Source organism: Perognathus longimembris, chromosome 20 (assembly GCF_023159225.1).
Source record: "Perognathus longimembris pacificus isolate PPM17 chromosome 20, ASM2315922v1, whole genome shotgun sequence".
Taxonomy (NCBI): domain Eukaryota; kingdom Metazoa; phylum Chordata; class Mammalia; order Rodentia; family Heteromyidae; genus Perognathus; species Perognathus longimembris.
Window position 1 is genome coordinate 20,230,650 of NC_063180.1, and position 19,656 is coordinate 20,250,305.

The following is a 19,656-nucleotide window of genomic DNA, read 5'->3' on the forward strand; positions in this document are numbered from 1 at the left end:
GCATTTGGGAGGTAGAGGCAAAAGTATCTAGGGTTTCAGGCTAGTTTAATCTACATATCAAAACCCTATCTCAAAACAAAGGCAAGTTGCACTGGTGACTCTCACTGTAATCCTAGCTACTCAGGAGGCTGAGATCTGAGGACTGTTGTTCAAAGCCAGCCTGGGCAGCAAAGTCCGTTAGACTTTTACCTCCAGTTAACCACCAGAAAACCAGAAGTGGCACTGTGGCTCCAAGTGACAGAGCACTAGCCTTGAGCTGAAGAGCACAGGGACAGCACCCACACCCAGAGTTCAAGCCCCATGACTGACCAAAAAAAGACAAAAAAGAGACGATGTCACCATGTTACCCAGGCTGGCCCCAAACTCCAGCTTAAGCAGTTCTCCTTCCAGAGCCTTGGAGTAGCCACATGCATGCAGCAGCCCCAGTTATAAAGGTTTGAGTCTGCCATGCCACACTGAAGGGACTTGATATGGAGGACATGGGAAGGAACGGAGTAAGATGTGAGCAACTGGAAGTTTCCTTGGAAGCTAGGAGGAGTGGGACTATGGCTCTATCCCAGCCCTCAGGGGCTGAGGGCAGGAGGATGGAGACAGTTCACAGCCAGTGGCCAGCTTGAATTATGTAGCAAGACCCTGTCTCAAAAATATAAATAAGAAAAGCAATCAAGTTTCCCTGGAGATGAATGTCAGAGTAGAGGATTCGCATCTAGGCTGTGAGGATGAGACTGGGTGGTTCAGGAGCTACCAGACAGATTCAGTGACTTGTTTTATTAGGCTGAAGACTGGATGGTGGGTGAGGTCAAGACCTTGTCTGGGTCTAGGCACCAGCAACCTGGGCTCTCCATCCTTTCCCTCCCTTCCCTTTAGTCCCCCAGGCAGTGATGCAGCCCTGGGCCTAGGGACAGACAGACAGCCACCCCACACACTTGTTCTCTCCTCAGTTTAATGGTGGTTAGTGGGATTGCCAAACCCCCTCCCTTTCCCCTCCCCGTACAAAAATGTGTGTTTTTAAACAAGAAAAAGGGGGCAAAAGCCAGGAATAGGGGGAGGGGGGTGCAATCTGATATTTTCATACAGATTTTTGAATTTTTAATATATTATATATAAAACCATAGAGACCACGCACCCTCCCCCCAAACTCCTTTCTCCTCCCCGGGGGGCCTGGAGGAGAGATGGGGAAGGCCCCCCCAGGAGTGGGTGGACAAATATGGGTGGGACAGACATGGGGAGGTGGAGGGAAAGGGAGCCCAGGAACCTAGGGAAGAGGGTTGGGGATAGAGTTGGGGCTGCCTCCCTCACTGCCCCCATCAGAGTTTTGACACAAAGACACAGAATCCTGTTTCCAGGCCCCTCCCCCCACCCGTCCCCCCACCGTGCAAACATGGCTTTGCAAAGAGGTGCCCAGAGCTCTGTGGAACTCTTACAATGGCTGGCATGGGGTCTGGGACCCCAAAGAAATCTGTATTCCCCTTCCCTGCCCACCCCTCCCTTCCCAGAATCTGACCCCTCCCCACAAGACCTGGTTCTGTTGCCGAGGGGCCTTGGCTTTCCCCCAGTTCTCTTCCCACAACCCAATCCCTACTGCCTCCCTGGACTTGGGGGTGGGCCTTTGGCCCCTACCCCCCGGGGGGCCCGGACCTCTGGGCCCTCCCTCACTTCTGGCCCTGGCACAGATCCAGGCATCCAATCCCCCATCCCTGCCCAAGCGTCTGAGGTGTTAGTGGTGAGGGGGAAGCCCACCATCCCAGACTCTGGTAATGTCTTTGCTGGTTCCTTGCAGCTGGCAGTGGGGGGGACCTGGCCCAGGCCCAGGCCTGGGGTGGGGGTGGGGTCAGATGAAGAATTCTTCTTTCCTTTTGTGCCCATCGCTGCCATTGAGGAAGGCTTCTCTTGCTTCTCCCTGCTCATCCAGGCCGCTGGCCTCATGGGTCAGATAGGAACCTAAGGGATGATCGATCCCACAGGCAGTGGGGACATACATGGGGAACCACATGTTGGGCAGAAATATGGAAAGAGGAAGACAGACCAGGCAAGACAGAGGGAGAAATAGAACACATGAAAAGGGAGTCACATCCAGGGAAGAACAGAACAGTGGTAGAGAAAGAGGTAAAACCAGAATTAGAATTACAAGTGCTCTGTTCCCTGTAGACTCTCAGCCTGAGGTTTCGCAGAATTTCAAATCTTCAATTCCACACCCCCCTTATTCTGACTCTAGGCCACGCCCCTCCCCAATCTCACAACCATCCACACCCACCGCTGATGCCCAGGCCCTGCCCTCACCCTCACTCACCCTTCTGTCGCACGGAGCACCACACCATGCCCACTAGCACACATATGATCAGAAACACCAGTAGTGCCAGGATGCCGCCTACAATGGCGTAGGGAACTGACGTCTGGGCTTCTACCACCGCACCGGGGTCTGCCGGAGGGACAGAACAGGGCACAAGACCATATCCTCAGAGATGGTCCCGGCCCTGGCCCACCGCTACCACATCTTTCTGCAGACCACATCTGAAGCTGGCCCCTTTCTGTGGCACGTCCTTTCAAAAATTACTGCTCCCCAGCCCCCTTCTAGGCCTCCTCTTTCCAGATGCTCCTGGAAGAATACTTGGTTTCTTCTCCCAATACCTGCCCTGCCTCCCACCCCGACAGAAACATGACAGACATCCTCCACCACCACCACCCCTTTCTTTTTTACTCAGGCCTCTTCCCTAGGGAGGGAGAGAGAAACAGTCCAAGCCTGTTACAGAGGCCGGAGAGCAGTTAGCCCCTGAGTCAGACTCGTGGCTCCAGCCCCGTCCCCAGCCCTGCACCCAGCCCAGTGCTGTCCAGCCCGGCTGCCCTCACCATAGACCACCAGCACGTAGAGTGCCCTCGCGTGGCCGTGCTTGTTCGACGCCTCGCAGGTGTAAGTGCCGTTATCTGCGGATACCAGGCCCGGAAGCGTGAGTGTCTCCCCGACGGCCTCCGCCCTCTCAGGCAGAGACTCATTTCCCCGGTTCCAGCGGATCTGGTTCGGCCTGGGGGGGGGGGGGGTATCAGTTGGGTGGGGGTGGGGAGAGAAAGTACAGTGATAGTTAAGGACCCAAGCTCCTTCCTAGCCCTTCCTTACTGGAAAACCACCAGGCCTGGGTCCGACCTCCCTTGTCCCAGGATTCAGGCTTCCTTGCCCACCCTGAGCCCTTCTGAGAATCCCGGAGTCCTGGGCTCCAGAGAATTCCTTCCTGAGCGCCCCGCTGTCGGGTGCTGGGCCCTGGGCGCGCCCAGGCCCCTCCTCCCCGAGACTCGGGTGTCCCAGCCCCCACCTCAGGACCCAGCGCCCACCTGGGGTTGCCAGTGACGGCGCACGTCAGCACCAGCGTGTCCCCCTCCCTCACCACGGCTTGGGAGGCGTGGATCCGGGCGGTCGGGGAGTCTGTGGGCAGAGGGAAGAGGGGAGATCGCGGAGGGACCAGGCCGCCCCCCCCCAGGCGGCGGGCGGCTGGCGCGGGGAACCCCGGTGCGGACTCTGCCCTCCAAGCACTTACACTGCACGTCCAGCACGTACTGCGTCTGCTTGCTGTGCCCCGAGGGCAGCGCCTGGTTCTGCGCCTCGCAGATGACGATGCCGCCGTCGTCCTTCCGGTCCACGCGGAACCGCACGGTGCTCGCCACACTCCAGACTTTGCCGTTCTCCTGGCCGCTGCTCACTCCTGCCCCGTCCCGCCCCCGACAACGTCAGGCCGGGCTCCAACTCCCCACCAATCCCAACGCAGGCTGCGCGCCAAGCCCCGCCCTCGCCCTCAGGCCACGCCCACAAAAGACCCAACCTCCACGGCTAGCCCCGCCCCCTCCCGCATCCAGCCTGGGCACCTTTCAGCTCCTTGCGGTCGCGGTACCAGCGCAGGACCGCCGCGGGACGCGACCGAGGAACCAGGCAGCTGAGCTCCACCTCTCCGCCCTCCACCGCCTGCTCCCGGACCTCCACCACAGGATTCTCCGGGGCCACTGGGAAGGAGAGAAGGGGCTCAGTGTGTTATGGGGGCGGGGGGGGGGGCACCAGACCAAGCGGTGCACTGGGGGCTCACGCCTGTCATTCTAACTATTCAGGAGACTGTGGTATCTGAGGGCCACTACATCAAAACCAGCCTGGGCAGCAAAGTCCATGAGACTCATATCCATGTAACTACCAAAAGGCCAAAAGTGGAATCGTGGCCCAAGTGGTGGTGCACCAGCCTACACACACACACACCAAAAAAGCAACCAGGACCAAAGATGTTCTGGGTATCAGGGGTCAATCACAGAAATTAGATGTCAGGAAGGCAGCCATGGTCACTGGAGCCAGATGTCCAGAAACTTAACCACAGCCAGGCTGAGAAGCCAAGCCAGGGCGAAAGAGATGCAGATGAGGAGGGAAGGAAGGGGTCTGAGGAGGAGGACAGTACCTAGCACCGTGAGCGTGGCAATCTGGTGGTGAGTGTCCTCTGTGTAGAGCTGGCAGAAGTAGCCGCCCTCATCCTCCAGGCGGGCATCTGAGAGCCGGATCCGCACCCGGCGTGGGGAGAACTCTTCAAGCTGGAAGCGCTCGTCCTTCAGGGCTAGAGAAGAAAGGGAAAGGCATGAACTCGGGACAAGCTGACCACAAAACCTCACATCCAGGACTTTGCTTTGTTCCAGCTGGACCTATGAATAGCCTGAGCTATCCAACTGCTTCCTCTTTCTGGGACCCATAGTGATTCAGGTCTTTCTGCCTGCCAGAGCCAGGAGCCAAGTCCCAGGCCCCTTCCTCCCTCCAGACTCAAGCCCCAGCACTCACCTCGAGTGCCATTGAAGAAGAGGGTCTGCCGGGCTGGGTTCTGGATAACAACAATAGATCCATCGTATTGGTGCAGACGGCAGGTGATCTCAGCCACACCACCCTCAGCCACTGTCACATTCTCTGTCTGTACTTCTTGTCCTGCCCCTGGAGCAGCAAAGATAATAGGAGAATCACTGAGGGTTACAGTTCAGTCTTCTCTTTCTATCTCACGTCCTTGTCCAGTCTGCCTCCTGTCCTCTCAGCCAGTTCATTACTAGCTGGAAGCCAGGACAGCTCCAGTTCTAGGAGTCAAGACCAAGGCCCTGTGACCTATGCTGTGTAGGGACAGTCCAAGGACTCACCAAGCACACCTCAAGGTCACAGAAGGCTCTAAAACAATGTCCTATTGGGATGCTGAGCTGGAGTGCACTAGTGTGGGAGGCTGAGGTGTATTCACCAAATCACGCCTATCATACCTGGGCCCTCCTTGTGGCTTGTCTCCAAGCCACAGACCAGGCCTCAGCAAATAAGCTTGGCTGTTCCTCCCAGAAAGGAGGGGGAGCTCCACCTACCCTAAGCGAGGCAGGCCTTGCAATGGCACCCACCAGTGGCATTTGCTAGAGGTGACATAGAAGTCACAGAACCTTCTGCCACCCATGGATGGTTGGTGGTCATGTTCCATTAGCATCGAGCCCCATGCCCCAGTGTCTGCCATGTGAATGGATCCACATCCTGGATCCCCCAGCCACCATTGCATCACAGGGTAAATGGGGGTTATATAAATAATCCCAAGTGAGACCAAGAGAAGACTGCCCACTTGACCTAACCTGAATCAGTAACCCAGCATCATGAACAAATAGAGTGTGGATGTTGTTTGTGTTAATAAGGTTTTGCTTTATTTTTGTTTACTGTTTTTTGTTGTTGTTTATTTTTGCAGGTCCCAAGGGTTGAACTCGGGGCCTGGGCACTGTCCCTGAGCCTCTTTGAGCTCAAGGCTCTACCACTTGAGCCACAGCATCACTTCCAGCTTTTTCTGCTTATGTGATACTGAGGAATCAAACCCAGAGCTTCATACATACTAGGTAAACACCCTACCACTAAGCCACATTCCCAGCCCTCTAATGTTTTTTTTTTTGTTTTGTTGGTCATGGAGCTTAAACTCAGGGCCTAGGCATTGTCCCTGAGTTCTTGTCCTCAAGGCTAGATCTCTACCACCTTGAGCCACAATGCCACTTCTGGTTTTCTGATGGTTCATTGGAGATAAGAGTCTCATGGACTTTCCTGCCCTGGCTGGTTTTGGACCACAGTCCTCAGATCTCAGCCTCCTGAGTACCTGAGTAGCTAGAATTGCAGACCTAACCTAAGCCACCAATGCCCAGTAGTCTACTGTTTGTTTTTTCCCTAGTCCTGGGGCTTGAACTCAGGGCCTAAGCACTGTTCCTGGCTTCTTTTTGCTCAAGACTAGCACTCTACCTCTTGAGCCACAGTACCACCTCCAGCTTTTTCTGTATATGTGGTGCTGAAGAATCAAACCTAAGACTTCATGCATGCTAGGCAAGCACTCTACCACTAGGCCACATTCCCAGCCCCTCTATTGGGTTTTGAACTAAGCTTGTGTTTGGTAGACAGAGACACTAGAGCCATGATCCCAACCCTTTTTGATTTCAAAAGGGTTTTGAGCTTTTGCCCTGGTTTTCTGTTTTGAATATAATTTTATGATTACTTTTTTGTTTATGTGGTACTGAGGAATTGAACCCAGGGCTTCATGCATGCTGGGTAAGCACTCTACCACTAAGCCATATTCCTAGCCACTTGCCCTGTTCTTAATACTTCTGCCTCCCACATAGTTGGGATTATATGCATATGCCACCAAGCCCATCCCTAGCCACTAAGCTCGGAATGGTCTGTTCCACTGTAAAGGTAATGGATACTGTAAAATTAATGGCTACTTTCCCAGCATCCTTTGCAGCTGGGCAGGACCATGTGACATCTCTGACCATCTGAGTATAAACAGGAAAGATAAATACCTCTTCCTATGTAGCTCATAACCCTTGCAACCCTTCAGGCATGGGTGTGGAGGACTCCAGGGAGCCCCCAAGAAGTAAAGGAACACAAGCTGGCAGAAGCTCTGGTACCCAACTGATGGTTCTCTATAGTCTGCCCATTTAGGACTTCGACAAGAGCAAGCAACACACTTTTTTGTTAAGCCATAAGATTTCATGGCTAGGGGCTGAGAATGTGGCCTAGAGGTAGAGTGTTTGCCTAACATACATGAAACCCTGGGTTTGATTCCTCAGCGCCACATAAATTAAAAAGGCCAGAAGTGTTGCTGTGGCTTAAGTGGTAGAGTGCTAGCCTTGAGCAAAAGAAGCTCAGGGACAGTGCCCAGGCCCTGAGTTCAAGCCTCAGGACTGGCAAACAAACAAACAACAAACAAAAAAACAAGACTTCAGGCTAGTGGGGGTGGGCAGGAACTACTCAGGAACCTGAGATCTGAGGATTGTGGTTTGAAGCCTACTCAAAAAGCCAAAAGTGGCACTGTGGCTGAAGTGGTGGAGCGCTAGCCTTGTGCCCAAAGAGGCTCAGGGACAGAGCCCAGGCCCTGAGTTCAAGCTCCAGGATGGCAAGAAAAGAAAAACATCAGGACTGTTTGTTATAGCAGCTAACCCACCCTGACAAATCTACCAGAGGAGCAAGGGGAAAATTAGAAAACGTTGGCTGGGAAGCTTGCTTAGCAAGATAAATGCCCTGGGCTCATCCCTAGCACCCCCCCCCAAAAAAAAAGAAGAAAAAGAAGAGGAGCAATGGAAGTAGAGAAGGAAGAGCCACTGTTTACAGAAAAACTGAACCAAGACTAACCAGCACTAGCCTCACCGTCATCATCACCAAATAGCAATCATCACAGTAGCTATGGTTTATTAGGTAGCTGCCAGGTTCAGCCCAGTGCTGAGGGCCTTACTGACTTATCTCCTCGCACTTCACAGTACCTACTTGAGGTAGCCACCATTGTCTCTTTCTCTCTCCCTTCCTCCTTACTCTTTCTTTCCTTCCTCCTTCCCTCCTTTCTCTTTCCTTCCTTTTGTCCTCCCTCCCTCCTTCGATGGTATTAAGGCAGGAATTTGCGGCCTCTTTGTGTAGGCATACTCTCTACCACTTGAATCACACTCCTGTTTCCTTCTTTATTGACTGGTTGGTGCTGAGGATTGAACTGAGGATCTGACATCCAAGTTCCCATTTTACAAGAAAGGAAACTGGCGGAGACAGATGACATGACTTACCCAAGGTCAGAACCAACTGGCAGAGCAAGGAACCTGCACCTGGATCCTTCAGATCTCCCATGCGGGACCTATGTCTACTCTCGGCTCTGTGGGTGGAGTGGTCAGCCTTGGCAAGGGATTTGTGGGACATGACTGTCATGGGCTTGGGATGATGTCTTTATTATACTATTTGTACTGGAGGTGTGTCTAAGAGGTAGTGGTAAGTGGTTTGGGCTAACTGCTGCCCCCTGGTGCCTGGAAGAGTGTATGGTACTTGATAAACACCAAGGAATGCCGGGGGGGGGGGGGGGGGCAGGACACGGGAGCTGCCCAACAAACTGGGGCACCAGGCAGGAGTTCATCATGGCAACACTGGGAAGAACCGTTACTGTCATCGGAAACACTGGTGGGTCACAGCTGTACCCCCTGCCACCAGTGCCTCACCTTTCTGAGCTCACCCTGCCTGTAGTAAAACGAGAATGCTGTCAGCACCAGCCTCACGGGAATGAGCACGGTGCCTGCAGTTCAGGGAGCCCAGCCTGAAGGCCATGGTTATTTACAGCCTGTGGGGGCCAGCCCATGCCAGGAAACAGACTCGGGTGTCCTGGCCCTTTTAAAAGCCTACTGAGGGTCCTGGATCTGGTGCTAGTGTAAACTAAGCCCCCCATTTTACAGATGTGGAGAATGAGGCTTGGGGGGGAGAGCCAAGGCGTCAGTGACAAAAGATACTATTTTGTGGGAGCCATTTGGACCTCAGGATCTGCCTCCCCCCAGTTTACCCACTGTTCTCTTAAGGGTGCATATGGGGTAAGGGTGGGGGGCTTTTGTTTTCTTTCCTCCCCCTCCTGAGGAGTCAGTAACCAACAGGGCTTGTGCCTGGAATACTAATATTCCAAGAGCTTTTGTTTCAGGGTTCGGGGGTGGTGAGGGCGGGACTTTGTGGTTGGAGAGGGGCTGAGCTTTGGGGACTGGGGTACTGGCCCTTTAAACCATGTTGACAGATTTCAGTAGTCATAGGGATGGGGTGCCTGGATAAAGAAGCAGGTGAGAGTCTGGAGAAGTATGGCTGAGCAGGTGATATGTTGAGAGCCAGGAATTCAGCCTCCTCCCTCAGACCCAGAAGTTCAGGCCCAGGCCTCCTCCCTCAGACCCAGAAGTCCAGACCCCAGGCCTTCATCAGACCTAGGATCAAGGTCCCAGCCCTCCTCCATGAGACTCAAGCATCCAGGCCTTACCCCTCTAGGAGTACAGGCCCCAGCTTTATTTCCTCAGACATAGGGTACAAACTAAGTCCTCCTCCCTCAGATCTAAGCATCAAAGCCCAAGACCTCCTCCCTCATTTCAGGGCCCAGCCTCCTCCCTCAGACCCAGGGGTCTAGGCTCTCTGCATCCTTCCTCCTTCAAGACAGGAGACTGAGACCCCAGCCTCCTGCACCCCTCAGACCTAGAAGTCCAGGGCCCAGCCCCTCCTCCTTCAGGACCCAGAAGACAGGGGTCCAGAGCACACAGCTGGCGGATGTTTCCACGGAGACTAAGCAGGATGGGGGGAGCACTTCCTGGGTCCTGAGTCAGCGAATGCCCAAGGGAGTCTCAAGGTCACTATTTCAGGAAGGTCACAGCCACCCCCCTCTGTATCCGCTCCCCAGGGGGTTCCTGGCATCAGCCCTCCTTCCCCTTCCTCTGCTAGGGAGGTGGTACATCCCTGAGTCCCGATGGAACCCCCCCTCCACCCCCCATCAATGGCGGAGTCCGAACATCCTCACACAAAGCATCAATTCTTCACCAGCTCAGCCTTGTGAAGGCGCCTGTATTTGCAGGACCTAGGCATCAGGGTCCCAGCCCCCCCCCCAACTTGAAACCCCAGCTTCATCCTCTCTCAGGACCCAGTCTATGACCCCTCTCTTTCTCCCCCAGAACCTAGGAGTGTGACTTACAGACGCCTCCATCCTTAGACCCAGGATCTAGGACCTAGCCTCCTCCCTCAGACCTAGGGGTCCAGGACCCAGCCTCCTCTCTCAGACCCAGGAATCTAGGGCCTAGCTCTCCTCCTTCAGATCCAGAAGTCCAGGTCCCAGACTCCTCCCTTAGAACCAGCAGTCCAGTACCCCAGCCTCCTCCCTCAGATCCAGGAGTCAAGATCTCAGACCTCCCCCCTCAGACTCAGGGGTCTGGACCCCAGCCCTCCTCCCTCAGATCCAGGAGTCCAAGCCCCAGTCCTCCCCCCTCAGACCATGCGTGCTGGCCCAACCCCTCCTGTCTTGGAAACTTTGGGTTCCAAGTCTATGGCTCTCGGTCCCCAGAACCCGGATCCTGCCTTTCTCTGTCCATTGTCTCTTTGGGGACCCAGGCATCAGGTGGGGGCGTCGGGTGAGTCAGCAGCCTCACACACAAAGTCCTCCCTGTGGCCCCCACGTTCCTGGAATATTAGGGACTCCCTGCATTCCAGGCCCAGGCTGGGGAGGGGAGGCAGGAGAGGGGGACTTGGGAGGGTCACGTTGGGTGCAGGTTCATGGGATAAATAAATTCCTGTTCCCGGAAGAGTACTGCCTACACGAACCCCCCCCCCCCACTTCACCCCCTGTGCCCCTTATTCACCCCCTTTCCAGAGAAACCCCAGCTGTGTCCCACCCTCTACTACAGCACATGTTCCACAGAAGAGCTGGGGGCCTGAGCTCTGTGGACTGGGTCTGCCCAGGCAGAAACCATGGGTGTTTGGGGAGAGAGAAAGCTGTCTTTGTGTTCCCCGAGACGGGGACAGGCCAGGCTCGCACGACATTAACCCCCCCCCCCAGGCCCCAGCCCTGCTGAGGTTAAGGCCTTGGAATCCATGATGGAACCTGACCCCCACCCCCGGGATGCTGGAGACTCAGGCGTCCAGTTCATGGGTGGGTGGGGTGGGGGTGCCCATGATAGAAATCCCCAGAGACCTATTCCTTATAGCATAGCACACAATGAGGGGAGGGACCCCTTCTTCTCAAGAGTGGCTGGTCAGTAGTGGGGGAAAAGTTGACTCACTCTGGGAGGAAAACATTATTTGGAATCAACAAGCTCCCCCTCTGTAAAGCTCCCCAATAACTGAACAGCCTCTTTCTTTTTTTCTAGCTCTGTGTATATCCGCTTTCTAGGCTGTTTTCCCCTCCTGCCCAATGTTGGGGGTCTGAGGGTCTCTGTTCCACCTCAGCTCATACCCACCTCTTTCACACCCGCCGACCTGCCTGCCCTGTACACTTCTTCACACTGATGACAATCCCACCATGCCTTCAGCCAGCCTTGGTGGCTGAGTGGGCCAGGAAGGGAAGAATACAGTTTTGAAAAGACACAAATATATTGCTTCCATCTTCCATTCCCACTCCTGCTGGGGGATCAGTGAGGGGAAGAGGGAAATAGGGGAATCCCTCATCCATCCCCCCCACCCCTGTACAATTTGGCAGCCAAGACCATGCTGAAATAGCCAATGGCCAGGAAAGCAGGCAGGACTCTCGGAGGCCAAGTGTCACAGCTTCCTATTCCTACTCTGCAGAAGGGGGAAACTCAGAGGCTCGGAGGAGAGGGGCTGGCACAAAATACCAGAGGTAAGGTGAGGCTGAGACCTAGGTCCTGAGCTTCCAGCCCAGAATTATCCCCATGACGCCAAGCTTGTTCTCCACCTATAAAGCCCCATGCCTGTAATTGAGAAGGACATTTACAAGAGAAGAGTTGGGTACCAAGCAAGAGTGGCTATAAACAAAGCAGAAGCAGAGCCTAGCAGCAAGCTCTCTAGAAAGAAGCACAGGAGGAAGGAATCCTGAGCCGTGTAGGTGGATCAGCTGAGATGACATTCTCATTCTGAGAAGCCGGTCCTTCCATTCTACACTCACTGGCTGGAATTCCTTCCACAGGCCAGCAAGGCCAAGATTCAAGAACTCTAACAGCTCAAGATTGCAGAATTGTAAAGATGCCAACCAAGCAAACCCCCATCGAGGTTCTAGAACTTCAAAAGTGTCAAGGTTCCAGATTCTAGAATCCTAAAGATGGAAATGTTCCAAAGGCCCTTGGAGCTTTTGTTTACTGGGTTCATTGGTTCTAACATGCTATGAAAACCTGGCTTTAGAGCCTGAAAAAAAAAAAAAAAAGAGTGGAAATGTAGCTAAGGTAACAAAGCTCCCAGTGGGGAGATTGGGCTTGTGTGTTGTAAAGAGAGGATGAACAGAAGGTTGTGGAACAGGAGGAAAGGCAGAGAGGCTCTGGGGTCCTGACATGAGGGGGGCTCTGCCTCAAACCTTGGAGTAGAGTAGGTGCGACCCCACTCCATGGTTGGAATCATTTTCCCCTCTGAGCTGACATTCTTTGTGTGTGTATGTGTGTGTGGGTTCTGGGGCTTGAACTCAGGGATCCCTTAGATTTTTCCCTCAAGGCTGGTGCCTAACACTTGAGTCACAGCTCCACTTCTGGCTTTCTGGCTACTAACTGGAGATAAGAGTCTCACAGACTTTCCTGCCCGAGGCTAGCTTTGAACGGTGATCCTCAGATCTCTGTCTCCTGAGTAGCTAGGATGACAGGCGTGGGCCACCGCACTTGGCTGACATTCTCTTGTAAGTCACTGAGCTCCACATCCATGCTCACTTTACAGAAGGGGAAAAGTGAAGCCAAGGAAGATGGGGGTGTTTTGTCACTGGCTGCTTTAAACCCCACTCCCCCTGGCCCTGTGCCACCTGACCACAATTCCTTTCCCAAATTGTTGTAGCATACCCCTCAAAGCCTGCTTCGGCTCAGCTTCTTCCAAAAGGTATGTGACCCACCAGGGAAGGGGAGACCCCTGGTAGCTCTGAAACACACAATATGAGTGTGTTTGGGTGACATTTCCTGACCTTGTCTCCAGCCTCAGGGTCACCCTGTCTTGGGTGTCCACAATGAATGACAGGGGTGTGCAGATGGCTCCCCAGGTGCCCCAAGGGGAACTGCTCTGTCGGTCAGGGCCAGGATGTGTGGTTGGGTGGGGAGGGCTGGGGAAGCATATGTTCCAGCCACGTGTGTACCACTTCCACACACATTCACATGGCCCTTCAACCCCAGGGGGGCTCCATCAGCTGCCCGGCTGGACTCAAATTCCTCTCCAGGGGCACAGAGGGGGTGCAGACATGTTGGAAGGAAGGATGGGGGATCCTGAGATGGACATTGTGTGGGTAGAGGAAGCAGATGGACAAGGGACAGAGAGAAGGAAAGAGATGACAGAGGTTAGGAAGAGGAACTAGAGGGGCACAGAGAGAAAGAGAAAAGAACCGGGGTGACAGCGACACAGGGACAGAGGTGGAGAAAGGGGGCATAGAGGGAGGACAGAAAATACAGAGGGACAGAGCGGGGTGAGTGTTGAATGGTGGTAGTGGGGGGTTTACAGAGTGACCCAGGGGAAAGGGACAGAGATGGGGGCGGGGGGGGGCAAAGGCAGGATGGAGAGATGGGGAACAGGGAGGCAAGGAGGACAGACAGAAGGCTTGGAGACTGAGAGACAGAGGACAAGGGTGGAGGGACAAGGAGAGAGAGGGAGCGGGAGACAGAGGGATGCAGAGGCCGGGACAGAAGGACAGCGGGGTCCGGCGGGGAGAAGGCGGGCAGGGATATGTGGGTACGGGGGGGGTCTAGGGCCCTTTGTCCCCGCGGGGATCCGGGCCTGTGCGGGGTGGGGGGGCTGCGGCACGGCGGCCGGGCCCGCGCCCCCTCCCCTCCGCTCCCCTCCCCCCGGCTCGCGGCTCGCAGCCCGCGCGCTGCGCTTTGTCCCGGGGAGAGGACCCGAGCCCGGGCCCCGAGCGCGCATTGTTCGGCCTCTGCGGCCCCGCACCGGCGGGGCTGTCACCGCGGCGCGACCCCCCTCCCCCGCAACGCCGCCACCGCCGCCGCCACCACCCCGCAACCCCGTCCAGCCGGCCGACCCCCGGCCTCCGACCCTACCTGGCCCCGCCGCGGCCGCCCACAGCAGCAGCAGCGGCCACTGGAAGCGCCGGGCCCGGCCCATGGTGCCGCCGCCGCCACCGCCGCTGCCGCCGCCGCCGCCGCCGCTCGCTCCCGGCCGGGCACCTGCACCGCCCGCGCCGCCAGCCCCGCCCCGCCCCAGGCCCCGCCCCCTGCCCACCCGGGGGCGTGGCCTGTGGCGGTGGGCGGAGTCGGGAGGGAGGGGCGGGAGGCGGAGGCGGGGGCGGCCGCGTCCCCGGAGCAGGTGGAGGGGCGCCGGCCCGGGGAGCGGTGCGCGGGTGCTGCGCGCGCGAAGGCGCCGCGGTGCGCGTGGAGCCCACGGCGGGGGCGGCCGGCCGCACGGAGACGCAGCGCGTGCGGGGGGCAGAGGCGCGGGAGGGCCGTGCCGGGAGCGCGCGCCAAGCTGCGGGTCTGGGGGAGACGTGGAGGGGGGCAGGTGTGCGCCCCGAGGGAGGCGGGACCCGGGAACGGTGAGCGTGAGCGGACAGGTGAGGATGCAGAGTCCCCACATCGGGACAGCGTCCCCATCTCCCAGACCAGGGCCCACCTGGGGCCCCCTCCCGCCCTCCCTCCCTGACCTGAAACCTAAAGCCAACCCCTTGGAAGGAAGCCTGGATCCTGGGGCCTCCGGGGGGAGGAAAATGGGGAGAGAGGGAGGGAGATAGGCAGGCTCCTATGATACCTGCCAGGCCTGACATCCCAGCGCCTCCCCCTGGTCCCCTCCTTCCTGCGCAGTCTCTGCCCTCTCCAGGTCATTGAGGCCCATTCTAGATCCCAGTCCCTTCTCCCTCCTAGGAGTCGGGGACCCTACCCCCACCCCAGCCTATTTCTAGGAACCTGAAGACCAGCTGATACCGAATTACCACCTGCAAGGTGCAGGAGCAGTAAGAAAGCCACGGGAAATAGGAGACTTCAACCTCTCATGCACCCATTGACAGCCAGGTAAACTGAGGCCCAGCCATGTCCATTCTGACACTTCTTGCTCTTATCTCCATCACAGACCAGAATTAAAAATAAATAAATAAATAAATAAATAACCTATGTCCATGCCCACCAAGGAACTTCAGGTCCCATGAACCCCAGGACCACAGCACCACAAGCTCCTATTATCTTCTTCTGCCCCCAGAACCACAGTTTCCATGTTCCCCAGGAGCATAGCTGTTTGCGGGCTTCTGTACACTGGAGGGAAAAAAAAAGGTGGTCATGTTATAATTTCTACTTCTTTTTTAATCAGCATACATTAGTTGTACAAGTGGAAGTTTCATTGTGACATTGCCATACATTCACACAAGGCACCCTCAGCCTCTCCCACACTGTCACTCTCCTTTCTGAAAGCAGTTTCAACAGGTCTCGCTCTTAATGCAAACTCCTTTGACCACATTCACCCTCATTCATCCTCTTCCTCAGCCCTCCCCTATCCTGCTGTTGCCCACCCCCCCCCCACAGAGTCTGTTTTACTTTTCTGTCATTCATTATTTTTAGTGTGTATTAATTGGACCAAGGGGTTTCACCATGGGATCCCTGACATTGCATCTATTATATTTGAATCAGAATAATTCTCCATCACTTTCTCTTTCCCCGTGCCACTTCACAACCTCCTATTGATCAACAGCTTTCATTGAGATTTCTTATCTGGCTGATAATTTCCAATCTCTTTTTCAGTGGTTCACATTCTGTGGCCTGACTTAAGTGGAATGAGAAGTGTTTGACTTGTATTCAGTTCTCTGGCAGGGGGTTGCAGGGGGTGGGGTGGGTATTATAGCCTGCTTTCTGTTACTATCCCCAGTAACAATGCCTTAGACTCAGTGAGTGGCAAAGAAAGGTTTATTTTGGCAAAAGATGAGGGGCCGCAGCTGCTGACGTTCTTCTTGGCTGGCAGAGTCCCCAGGTGGCATGGGGCATCACATGGCAAGACACAGGGAGCACACGTGTCTCTACTGGTCTCTCTCTCTCTCTTGCTCGCTCGCTCGCTGACAATGCTGCCAGAATTCAATCATGGGGACTCCACCCCAATGATTTTATCTAATCCTAATCACCCCACAGGTTCCACCTCTAAATGACATAGTCGGATTAAGTTTCTACCCCCTTAATTCCTCTTATTAAGGAAGATTATATTTCAATGCAGAAAGCCTTCCTAGGCCATATTTAAACTACAGCAAGAGAGTACCAGTGGTTACTTTTCCCAAAGATCCAATAGGCTCTTTCTGGATCAAGGAGCTAATGAGTGTCTCCTACCTCAGTCCTTAGGAACGGAATGTGTGTGTGTGTGTGTGTGTGTGTGTGTGTGTGTGTACATGTACTGGTTTGGGGGCTTGAACGCAAGGCCTCTTGCTCTCTAGATTTTTTGCTCAAGGCTAGATAGAGCTCTACCAATTGAGCCACAGCTCCCCTTCCTGCTTTGGGTGGCAAATTGGAAGTAAGAGTCTCATGAACTGTTCTTGCCCTAGGCTGGCTATGAACTAAGGGTCCCCAGATCTCAGCCTCCTAAGCAGCTAAGACAGGTGTGAGTCACCAGCACCTGGCTGAAAAATTACAACTTTGAGGATATCTTGCAATAAAATCAGAGTAGGAGAGTAGGACGGAAGGCCAAACTACCATTCCAATGGCTTAGGCAACCCATGCAGATAAATTATGTTTCTAAAATGACTTCTCAGGAAGAGGGATAAGAAGGAGGAGGAGGATAGATAGGATGTCTTCAGTGATACCTAGGGGCAGATGAAGGAAAGGCGTTTGTTTTGAGGACTTCCTTTGAGTAAGTATCATCAGCTGTCCTGGTGGGAGTTTGAGGGAGGGGATTCCATGTCTCTCCAAGAGTCCACCAGTCTCAAGCAAAAAGATGGATTTATTGAGGAAGCAAAAAGCAAACTGACCGGCCAGGGATGGCAGCACAGACTCGGGAGCAGAAACTGTGATCACTTTTACAGGGTCTGTTTTCCCAGCTCTGCCTGAGGAGCAGCAGGGAACAGAGAAGCTGTGTTTGAGCTTCACCAGTGGTGACTTGGAGGTGAACTTCCCTGACCCTAGCAGATGGGGTTGTAGCACAGTCTTGACCTTGGCCCTGACTGAACCCAGTCAGCCTTGTAGATAAGCTTCCAGAACTAAGACCCAAGTGGTACTTGATGCTTGACATCAGTGAGTGAGCACATTGGCACTATTTGTGAAGGAAATGTGTGTGTGTGTGTGAGAGAGAGAGAGAGAGAGAAGAGAGGAGAGGAGAGGAGAGGAGAGAGAAGCTGATTTTGAAAGAGGGACACATTTGATTTTATACAGCCTTTCTTTTTAATTTTCTTCCTCCTGTACTGAGGATCATACCCAGGGCCTATGTGTGCTAGGCAAGTTTTCTACCCCTGCACTGAACCCTGAGTTTCTCCACAGTCTTTCATTTCAATTCATTCTCTTGTCCCTGATGAGCCCAAGAACCCTGGGTCTTGCTTGGATTCTAAACTTCCAATAACAGCGTTTTTGCTTAAGTCAGCACAAACAGCTTTTCTTTCTTGGAACCAGAGATTTTTGAACAAAACTTCAGGAGCCACTAAGGATAAGGTCTTGATCGCAGACAATCACAGATGACATTGAAAGAAACTTGTCCCTAGCCTTAATATCTGCTGGAGGATATCATGGGAAAGGCGAAATTATCCTCAATTTAAAACATGGAGCAGCTTAGAAAATGTCATTTTAGCTTTGATCTGCCATAGGGCATTATGGGAAATCCAAGCCTGGCTGGTTTAGTTGGAAGAGAGCATCAAAAATACAGCTTTCCTTCTTTCTTTCTTTCTTTCTTTCTTTCTTTCTTTCTTTCTTTCTTTCTTTCTTTCTCTCTCTCTCTTTCTTTCCTTCCTTCCTTCCTTCCTTCCTTCTTTCCTTCTTTCCTTCTTTCTTCCTTCCTCATCAGGCTCCAGGTGTATTCCAAGCACTAAGAACACAGCAACAAGCAAATAAACAAAAGGCTTCATCCATCATGACAATTAGAGCAAGATTTCAAAAAAACACAAAGATCAAAGGTGCCTCAGTTAACTACTATTGCATTAAAAAAAAAAAAAACACCCCAGAGCATGGTGACAAAACAGCAAAGTTTTCTGTTTTTACAAATTTGTAGGTTAGGATTCCACTTGTTTATTGATCCAGAGTCTCACTATGTAGACCGGGTGGGCCTCCACTCTCAATCCTCCTTCACCAGCCTCCAAAGTGCTAGGATTACACGCTTGTACCACCACACCAAGCCAAGACTTCTCTTCCTGAAACTACCATGACAGCTGATGACACTTGTTTAAAGGAAGTCCTCAAAACAAATGCCTTTCCAAAGGAGCTAAAGAGAGAGACTTCACAAGAGAATAGATAAAAATGGCAAAGAAACACATGAGGAAATGTTCAACATCCCTGGTAGTAAAGGAAATGCAAATAAAAACAACCCTGAGATACGACCTCACTCCAGTTAGAATGGCCTATACTCTGAACTCAGACAACAACAAATGCTGGAGGGGGTGCGGGGAAAGAGGAACCCTTCTCCATTGTTGGTGGGAGTGCAAATTAGTACAACCACTTTGGAGAACAATATGGAGGTTTCTCAAAAAGCTCAATATAGACCTACCCTATGACCCAGCCATTCCACTTCTAGGCATCTATCCTGAACAGCAGGTCCCAAGATATCAAAAAGACATTTGCACTTCCATGTTTATCGCTGCACAATTCACAATAGCCAAAATATGGAAACAACCCAGAAGCCCATCCACAGATGAATGGATCCAAAAAATATGGTACCTATACACAATGGAATACTACATAGCGATTAGGAATGGTGAAATGTTGTTATTCGCAGGGAAATGGTCAGAACTCGAACAAATAATGTTGAGCGAGACAAGCCTAGAACACAGAAAACAAAGGGGCATGATCTCCCTGATATATGACTGTTAAGATGGGGTAACGGGGAGACAGTAGAGACCAGGTCTGTGAAACCAAAAACCTCTTGTCAAATGGTATTTCCCACAGGTTTGGGTCAGCGACCCTACATTATGTAACTAAAACCAAATAACTACTCAACATATAAAAGTCAAAAATTGACCTCTCAGTGGATCACAATAGCTCAAAAGCTATGTATGTACATTCATATAAGACTATTGTCGACATACTGTCTATTGTAGTCATTACATTTAAAGCCCTAGGTGAATTTTCTTGGGCGTAGGCCATGTGGCTACTGTATATGTTCTTGGTACATTGTGTATTGTATATATGTCTACCTGACCTAGGGAAGGGAAAGAAAAATACGGTGTAAGATGACACAAGAAATGTACACACTGCCCTACTATGTAACTGTACCCCTTTTGCACAACACTTTGTCAAAAAAATTTTGTTTAATAAATAAATAAATTTAAAAGAAAGGGGAAGGGTGGGATTCAGGGGGAAGGGTGGGGTTCAGGGGACAGGGGTAGATGAATGAAGAGGGGGAGAATGCAGTCAAGAATTCAATGTATATCCTACACAAGTAAGAGTGAGGGAAATGGGGCTGGGGATATAGCCTAGTGGCAAGAGTGCCTGCCTCGGTATACCCGAGGCCCTAGGTTCGATTCCCCAGCACCACATATACAGAAAATGGCCAGAAGCAGCGCTGTGGCTCAAGTGGCAGAGTGCTAGCCTTGAGCGGGAAGGAGCCAGGGACAGTGCTTAGGCCCTGAGTCCAAG

The 19,656-nt window shown here is 53.2% G+C and overlaps 1 protein-coding gene across 1 annotated transcript; it reads right to left on the bottom strand.

Annotated features, from left to right (window-relative positions):
- Positions 1-1,490: 1,490 nt before the first annotated feature.
- Cadm4 (cell adhesion molecule 4) lies at positions 1,491-14,024 on the bottom strand. Its single transcript, XM_048368827.1, has 9 exons — positions 13,960-14,024; positions 4,796-4,942; positions 4,425-4,577; positions 3,853-3,987; positions 3,528-3,692; positions 3,325-3,415; positions 2,848-3,020; positions 2,291-2,419; positions 1,491-1,941 (listed from the first exon to the last, which is right to left on the bottom strand). The coding sequence occupies exons 1-9, from the start codon at positions 14,021-14,023 to the stop codon at positions 1,832-1,834; spliced, it is 1,167 nt and encodes a 388-aa protein (XP_048224784.1). The 5' UTR covers position 14,024; the 3' UTR covers positions 1,491-1,831.
- Between the last annotated feature and the right edge of the window lie 5,632 nt (positions 14,025-19,656).